The sequence below is a fragment of the Rhinopithecus roxellana genome, chromosome 12 (genome assembly GCF_007565055.1).
Source record: "Rhinopithecus roxellana isolate Shanxi Qingling chromosome 12, ASM756505v1, whole genome shotgun sequence".
Taxonomy (NCBI): Eukaryota; Metazoa; Chordata; class Mammalia; order Primates; family Cercopithecidae; genus Rhinopithecus; species Rhinopithecus roxellana.
Window position 1 is genome coordinate 91405554 of NC_044560.1, and position 9165 is coordinate 91414718.

Sequence of the window (9165 nt, forward strand, 5' to 3'; positions counted from 1 at the left end):
AATCTAGAGCTTTCAGGATAGTGGAAAAGGAACTAGAACAGTATAGTTTTAACAAATAGATGAAACAAAGTCTTTTAGTCCCCTGATTTACTGGTCAGTATGACAAAGTAGCAGAAAAATTCAAGCCCAAATAAATAAACGCTTGCATACTCTTAGGAAAATGTAAGTAGAAAATTAGACTTCAGTGGTGAACACCTAAAAGGACTCAGTAGGTGGAGATTAACTATTGGAATGTTGTGTCCTAGGCCACATATTCACCAGTGCTTGGGTAAAAATCTTACGTGTGTGAGGGGACAAAGCAAACACTAATTGAGTCTGTGTACGGCTCAGTAAGGGCGGCTTAGTGACTGTTCCTCTGCTCCATGACCACCTGCCTCCATATAGCCTGAGGGATCCACCCAAACCCACAGAATCAAAATCGGGTATTTTGTGGTAAATGAAACTTAAGAACATTGCTCTGTGTTAGCTCATTAGGAGTATTCCGTGTGAGTGATAATACATAGGTTAGTGAGACTATATAACAAACCTGACAGTGGCAACATTTCATCATGTTTGGTAAGGCTTCCAAATTACGCTAAGAAATAATATCGAAGATCTTGAGGTATCTCCATTCAGAAGAATTCTTTCTTGGGATAGATTGCAGAGTTAAGTTAAGAGGAGCTAAATGAATCATATTTTTCTATTATGTATGGTGGGGACACCAAGAAAGAAAAATGGAGGGGCATAGATCATATTCATATAACATTGTCCACATAAACAAGATAAATTTTGCAGAGGACTGAGATGTATTATCTTTAAACTCTTTTTTTTTTTTTTTTTTTTTTTTTTTAAAGATGGAGTCTCACTCTGTCTTCCAGGCTAGAGTGCAGGGATGTCATCTTGGCTTACTGCAACCTCCCCCTCCCGGGTTCAAGCAATTCTCCTGCCTCAGCCTCCTGAATAGCTGGGATTCCAGGCGCCCATCACCAAGCCTGGCTAATTTTTGTATTTTTACTAGAAACGGGGTTTCACCATATTGGCCAGGTTGGTCTCGAACTCCTGACCTCAGGTGATCTGCCTGCCTCAGCTTCCCAAAGTGCTGGGATTACAGGTGTGAGCCACCTCACCCGGCCTGAGCATGACTTTTGAGTCTCATGTCAGCACTCAAAAGTTTCAGATTTTGGAACATTTCAGATGTCAAGTTTTTGGTTAGGGATGTTTAACTTGTATATGTGTTTCTGGCCTGTTTGCTTGGGGGAAAATAAGGCTTAATTTATAATTTCCTCACCCTAGGTCCCCTAAATATTAGTGATCTTTCTTTTGTCCTGCCATTCCGCTTATCCCAAGCCAAACTTGCTCTACAGTCTCAGCTCATGGAACCTTCAGTAACAACAAAGAGGTGGACAGTGGCTAAAACCCTTTCATTTACTTTTTCAGGTTCTTTCTTTTTGCCTAACAGTCCTAAGCCGCAGATTTGAGTTTCAAGCTGATGCATTTGCCAAGAAACTTGGGAAGGCTAAAGACTTATATTCTGCTTTAATCAAACTTAACAAAGATAACTTGGGATTCCCTGTTTCTGACTGGTTGTTCTCAATGTGGCATTATTCTCATCCTCCACTGCTAGAGAGACTTCAAGCTTTGAAAAGTATGAAGCAACACTGAGATGCCCAGGGTCTGTGACTGAAGACATTCTGATTATTTCTGTCCTGGCAGCATGTTCCAGCTCTTGATGTTTTTAAACTTTTTTTTAAAAGAAAAATTAAGTACAGAAAAGCCCAGATTTAAATACGTTTAATATGTCATTTCAAAAATGATTTTAATACTTCATTTCTTAAAGAAAACACCGAATGAATTTTGAAGCTTAATGTTCTTAAAGGCATAGTTTTATCTTTGACATCTAATTTACCATCAAGTTGTGAAATTGTTTGGAAAAATACAGAACTTGTTTTATTTATATACTTACATGGAAACTGCATGTGAGGTGTTTGAGGGCATATGTTTGAAAGAGGGAGCACCACCTCGGGAATCCTTTCTGTGAGGCGGAATCCGTGGTCCTGAATCGTTGTACTCATACCTAAGTTGAAATCTGGTCTTACTTTCATGCTGTTATGATTTCATCTGGTGAATCAGTGTTTTAAATAAGAAAGGTAATAGTTGGTAAGGCCAATATTATTTAAATGAAAGTAGTTAGAAAAATGCTCTCCTACCAAATTTTAAATTTCTCTCTTCCCTCTCTTGCTACACACTGATCAAGAGTTTCTCATAGTGCTTTGAAGTTAGAAATTATGTATAGGATATTTTAAATCATTGAGTTTTGTGTTTTGTTTGTTTTCGTTTTTTGGAAAATCTCTGTCTTTATCTTTTTTTCCCACATGGTAAATATGATCCCATTGGGGGTAAATTGTAGCTTTTTCTCATTCATGCAGTAAATAATACATCCTTTCACTTAGCAGAGATGGCCATATTAAACACGTTTTGCTATGTTAAAAATGGCAGAACATGAAAGACAAATTAAAAATAACATTTTTTAAGTGACATAAGGGTGAAATGAATCTCTATGACATTTCGGGAAAAAATATAGTTTTCTATCTCTTTCAAGGGCAGAAGAGTTTTCATTTTTATTTTTGTAATTTTATCTGTAAGTCATAAGTACTGCTTAATCAGGCCTGATTCTACTTTTGAAAATTACAGTTCTGGAAATGCAGATGTTTACTTTGAAAACAAATGTCATGAAAGATTTCCAGTTTTTAAAGCTGTATGTTTCACTGCTTCATATCTCCGTCCACTTTCTGAATGAGAACTTAGTTTGTGCCTACAGCTGTCACTCACTGATAATGCTTACCTTCTGGGCAGTTATTCCAAAGTGGGATCGACTGTGCGCCTTTGGTATCTGACCATAAAGTCTTTTGTTCCACTGACATTTGGGTGATGTCTTCACATGGAAATATAATAAAAGTAAAAATCTAGTTTAGTACTGCATTATTTATTTTCCTGAGGCTAAAGAGGAGCAGTCCTATGCCTTTTATTCAGCATCCTTTATCTGTGACTTCATGCTCTGATAACTGCCTTTCCTTCCTTCTGTGCCTTTGAATACAAATTTCAGTTCTGCAAAAGTTAAACATTAAACATTGACAATGCAAATGTATGTACTTTGTCTTTAGTTTGATATTTGTGTATCATTTGTTTAATTTGTGTATCGTTTGTTACCTGAACGTATGTTTATTACCCAAGAGGAACTGGGTGCTGGCAATGAAGAGGGGAATGAAGAAATAGCCCTAATGATGAGTGGTGTCAGCACCACCTAATGATGAGTGTCAGCACCACCACTCATCATTAGGCTTTTTTTTTTTTTTTTTTGAGACGGAGTCTCGCTCTGTCGCCCAGGCTGGAGTGCAGTGGCCGGATCTCAGCTCACTGCAAGCTCCGCCTCCCGGGTTCGCGCCATTCTCCTGCCTCAGCCTCCAGAGTAGCTGGGACTACAGGCGCCCGCCACCTCGCCCGGCTAATTTTTTGTATTTTTAGTAGAGACGGGGTTTCACTGTGGTAGCCAGGATGGTCTCGATCTCCTGACCTCGTGATCCGCCCATCTCGGCCTCCCAAAGTGCTGGGATTACAGGCTTGAGCCACCGTGCCCGGCCCATTAGGCTTTACATAGAGTCTCTTCAGTGGCTTCCTCCTCCTCTGCTCCAGAGTATCACCAGTTCTTGCAGATATTTCCTTGGAAGCTTCATTTGGAACCATTCCTTCTCCATTTTTATAACCTCAAATTGTTGGGCCTGCCTGGTCTGCTCCAGCTGCCTCTTTGGTTTTCCTTACATATGGTGGCAGTAATTAGCTTTTAAATATGTGACTGACTTAGTCACCCACACTTTATGGATGGCAGAGGCATAGGGATGGCCAAAAGGATACTGGTAGGTTCCTGAGATATTGACCAGTCACTGGTGGGTTCCAGAGATATTGACCAATCAAAGGAAGAGTAGATAGGCCCACCAAAAAAGGAAGAGATGGCACTTTGCACCCTAAGACTTGGTGGATGTGCAGCAGGGGCAAAATTGAGTAGGTCAGAGCCTTGGGTAAAATGGCACAACTCCAGCAGAGTTAAGCTCTGAATCTAAGGTAGAATCTCTGTTGTGTGTATATACTGGCTTTATCTGAGTTGGTCCTTTGCTGAGGTCTGAGAACTGCTTGTAAATTCTGCCTCTGTTTGAGATAGGAGAATTCCCAGGATCAGTTCAGTGGTTTTAGAACCAAATGAGGGTCCCAGCTTGCCCTTATGCTTTATATGCTTATTGTTACCGCTGATCCTACATGTAATATTCCCTCCCTAGGCTCCCTAGGAAACCTTCTACTTGGTCTTTTTTTTTTTTTTTTTTTTTTTTTGAGAAGGAATTTCTCTCTTGTTGCCCAGGCTGGAGTGCAATGCCCCGATCTCAGCTCACCACAACCTCCGCCTCCTGGGTTCGAGCGATTCTCCTGCCTCAACCTCCCGAGTAGCTGGGATTACAGGCTTGCGCCACCACGCCTGGCTAATTTTTTGTATTTTTAGTAGAGGTGGGATTTCACCATGTTACCCAGGCTGGAGTGCAGTGGTGTGATCTCGGCTTGCTGCAACCTCCACCACCTAGGTTCAAGAGATTCTCCTGCTTTTCAGCCTCCTGAGTAGCTGGGATTACAGGCATGTGAGCCACCACACCAGCTAATTTTTGTATTTTTTTCTTTTCTTTTCTTTTTCTTTTTTTTTTTTTTTTTTAGACTCTCTCTGTTGCCCAGGCTTGAGTGCAATGGTGCGATCTCGGCTCACTGCCACCTCCGCCTCCCAGGTTCAAGTGATTCTCCTGCTTCAGCCTCCTGAGTAACTGAGATTACAGGCATGGGCCAGCACGCCTGGCTTATTTTTGTATTTTTAGTAGAGACGGGATTTCTCCATGTTGGCCAGGCTGGTCTCGAACTCCTGACCTCAGGTGATCCACATGCCTTGTCCTCCCAAAGTGCTGGGATTGTGGGGTGAGCCACCGTGCTCAGCAAATTTTTGTATTTTTAGTAGAGATGGGGTTACGCCATGTTAGCCAGGCTGGTCTCGAGCTCCTGACCTTGTGATCTGCCCTCCCCAGCCTCCCAAAATGCTGGGATTACAGGTTTGAGTCACCGCACCTGGCCATGTTCTTATAGACTTTCTATATCTTTGATGGTTTTGAGTATTCTGCCATCATTAGCAGAAAGCTAACGTACCACTTAAGGGCCTTACGTTCTCTCCTAAGGGCAAAACAAAGAAAATTACAGATAATTTGTAATCCAAAACTTTTATCCAGAAGCTTTTAAGACCACAGTGATGTAACTTGAACAATGTGTGTCAGGCTGAGTACAGCTTGGTGGGAAGGCAAATATAATCCATCACGGAATAGGATAGTCCCATTTAGACAATATGGATAAGGAAACCTTGGGCTCTTCCCTGTTATCCAGGATGATTTCCAGGGAGGAGGATTTCCTAAACAGTTTGACTAGAAACAGCTAAGAAGATACTTCTGTGTGTTCTAAAAACCCGTGCTCTACTAAAAAAATACAAAAAAAATTAGCCGGGCGAGATGGCGGGCGCCTGTAGTCCCAGCTACTCGGGAGGCTGAGGCGAGAGAATGGCGTAAACCCGGGAGGCGGAGCTTGCAGTGAGCTGAGATCCAGCCACTGCACTCCAGCCTGGGTGACAGAGCGAGACTCCGTCTCAAAAGAAAAAAAAAAAAAAAAAAAAAACCCGTGATCAGGAAGCAGATTAGCCTTACTCTGCCCTTGGCTGAGTCAGAGCTTCCCTCTGGCTCTCTGGATGACGGTCAATAACAGGTAAAGTATTAGGATTAAGCCTCGGGCTCTCTCATCCAACGTGCCACTTACTAGTAAGACTTTGGGTAAGAAATTTGACCGAGACTGTATTTTTCCATCTGTCCCCACTCTATCAAGCGCTGCTCTAGGTGCTGGGGAATACATAGTAAACAAAAGGTACAAAAATCCTCCACCTCTTGGAGTTTACATTCTAGTATGGGGGAGGCAGACAACTAAAATTTTATGTATATGGTGATACATGTTTTAGAAGAAAAAGGGGGAGGCTGAGGTGTTTGGGTGGGGGTGGGAGCTGTAATTTTATTTTACTATTTTTTATTTTTTTGTGATAGAGTTTCACTCTGTCGTCTAGGCTGGAGTGCAGTGACACAATCTCGGCTCGCTGCAACCTCCGCCTCCCAGGTTCAAGCAATTCTCCTGCCTCAGCCTCCCAAGTAGCTGGGATTACAGGCATCTACCACCACACCCGGCTAATTTTTGTGTTTTTAGTAGAGATGGGGTTTCACCGTGTTGGCCAGGCTGGTCTTGAACTCCTGACCTCAAGTGATCCACCCGCCTTGGCCTCCCAAAGTTCTGGGATTACAGGCATAAGCCACCATGCCTGGCCAGCAATTTTAAATAGGGTGGTCACAAAAAGGCATCACTGAAGGTCATGTTTGAACCAAGACCTGAAGGAAATGAAGAGTGAGGTGTTCTAGGGAGGTGTCTGAGGGAAGAGTATCCCAGATGCTAGATTTTGCAGGGCCTTGTAGGCCATTGTAAGAATTCAAGCTTTTCCTTGAGTGTGGTAGGAAGCCATTGCAGAGTTTTAGGCTAAGGAGTGACATGATCTGAATTTTTAATAGGACCACTCTGGCTTCTATGTTGAGGAGCAAAGGTTGAACCAGGGGACTAGTTGGGAGATGCTTGCAGTCCTTCTTGCAAGAAATAATGGTGCTAGACTGGAGTGGTAGTCAGGAGGTGGTAAGTGGCTGGATTCTGGATATATTTTTAAGACTGAGCCAACAGGATGTGCCGATGGATCAGATGTGGGGTCTAAGAGATAAAGTGGGAGTGGAGGATGACTCCAGTGTACTTGGCTTAAGTAACTGAAAGGATGGAGTTGCCCTTGGGCGAGATGGGAAAGATCGCAGGAAGGGGGATTCTGGAGGGGAAGATCAGGAATTGTTCTGGACATGTTAAATTTGAGATACCCATCAGACATTGAAGGGGAGATGTTGAGTAGGCAGTTGGATCAATGGATCAAGTTAAGCAGTGAGATCTGGATTGGGGATGTATAGATAGAGTTGAAGCCATGAAACTGAATGAGATAGGAGAGGAGCCAGAGAAAAAGATGTGGTAGGACCAAGTGACTTTCAGATACTGGAGAGATGAGAAATCAGCGCAGGAATCTGAGAACAGTGCAGTGAGCTAAAAGCCAAAGTGAGACCAACCCTTCCCATAAAAGGGAGCAAAAATTTGGGATAGTATCTACAGGTGGGATTGAGACCGAGATTTTATTTTTTAACATGACAAATGGGGTAATACCTACTTTACAGGGCTGTGGTAGGGATAGAATGAGATAATGTTTGCAGACGCTTAGCACAGTATCTAATAATATAACAGCTCAACAATTGATACTTGGTGATATAATAATTCACCCTAATTGCTATGATGTAAATAAGCACAAAATTAAAATGTTTCTGGGCTGGGTGCGGTGGCTCATGCCTGTAATCCCAGCACTTTGGGAGGCCAAGGCGGGTGGATCACGAGGTCAGGAGATCGAGACCATCCTGGCTAACATGGTGAAACCCCGTGTCTACTAAAAATACAAAAAAATTAGCCAGGCCTGGTGGCGGGCACCTGTAGTCCCAGCTACTTGGGAGGCTGAGGCAGGAGAATCACTTGAACCCGGGAGGTGGAGGTTGCAACGAGCCGAGATCGTGCCACTGCACTCCAGCCTGGGTGACAGAGTGAGCCTCTGTCTCAAAAACAACAACAACAAAAAAGGTTCTAACCCAGCTGGCCTTTAGGGTGAGGAGAGGATAGCCAGAGATCAAGTTTGAAAGAGGAGTCAGCAGCTGCAGGTGTGGGATTCTCCTCGCAGGCTGCATTCTAGAGGTGCAGTTTGGTGTTGAACCTTTGCCAAGGAGCCGGGCTGTCTTGGTGCAATGCCCTTTCTGTTAAGCTTCTAAATCCCTCTTTTCCTAATTGTAAACGGGAACTGAGTTCCTACCTTTTTTTTTGTTTTTTTTTTTTTTTTGTTTGTTTGTTTGTTTGCATCAGACTGTTGCCTCCCAAGATTCAGCTGTCAAAGGGCAGGTCCCTGTTCTCAGTAGGTGAGGGAATAAAACTTGGACACTAGGCCATCTCAGAACACATTTCAGCCGCACACAAGAGATCTGGAGACCCGATCCCTTTCTTCCTGGTTTGATGATTGGTGGGGTCTTCCTCTGAGCATCCTGAACATATTCATTTAATAAGTATTTATTGAGCACCTGCTGTGTGCCAGGCAGCGTTTGATGTGCTGCAGAATAGAACAGCGAGTAAGAGACAAAAGTTTCCACCCTTGTGGAGCTTATATTCTAGCGCTTTATGTTGGACAGTGCTAAGTGTGGAAGAGAAATAATAAAGCAGAACGGTGTTATGGAACACCAGGGTAAGCATGAGGTCAGTTCTGAATAAAGACCTGAAGCAAGGTCACTGGCAGTGATATTTTGGGGAAGAACATTCCAAGCGGAGGTCATGGCTTGTGTGTGGTGCACGTGTTAGAGGAATGGCATAGGCTGGTATTGCTGCAGTGGAATGTACCAGAGTCCAAGCATGGAGGTGAGTTTAGAAAGGCATATAGGAGATTCGTAGATCACAGCAAAAGGTCTGAGTGAAATTCACCCACCAGGGAGTCTTACATAGGCTACCAACCACTGGTCCTTAGGAATTAGCCCCCTTTTAGCCCCTTCAAATTGCTTTCAGAAGGAATGAGGTGTAACTGCATGAGATTTGTGAATCATCAGCCTCTCTGTGGTGCTGAAACCCTCCAGTGGACCATCTCTGGGAATGTTCCAGAGAGGGATAAGGAAAGGGCCCCAGGGCAGGTGCATGAAGAGACTTCAAGGAGTAGAGTGGCTCTCTAAACCTAAGGTTCCAGGCACTCGGAGCAAGTAAGGGATCCAGCCCAGGGAAGGGAGAACCCTCCTCCCCACCAGGTATGTAATACCTGAGAGCCTGCCCAAGGCTTGGCTTTAGCTGCCTCCTGCAGCTGGCATCCTCTCCCTTCCTCCTCTGTGCCCCGCATTCCAGTAGGTACTTGGCGGCTACGGTAGCAGCGTGGCCTTCTCTGGGGACTGAGATGCTGTAACTCGGGAACTGCCCAAGCAC

At 43.7% G+C, this 9165-nt stretch overlaps 1 protein-coding gene across 2 annotated transcripts in view; it reads left to right on the top strand.

The window, feature by feature from the left end:
- Positions 1 to 3124, top strand: part of ZMPSTE24 (zinc metallopeptidase STE24) — a 48810-nt gene extending 45686 nt beyond the window's left edge. For both annotated transcript variants that reach the window (XM_010354217.2, XM_010354218.2), the window contains one exon: positions 1417 to 3124. In XM_010354217.2, the coding sequence (XP_010352519.1) occupies positions 1417 to 1641 (225 nt within the window). In that variant the 3' untranslated portion in view covers positions 1642 to 3124. The remainder of the gene's footprint in view (positions 1 to 1416) is intronic.
- Positions 3125 to 9165: the final 6041 nt, after the last annotated feature.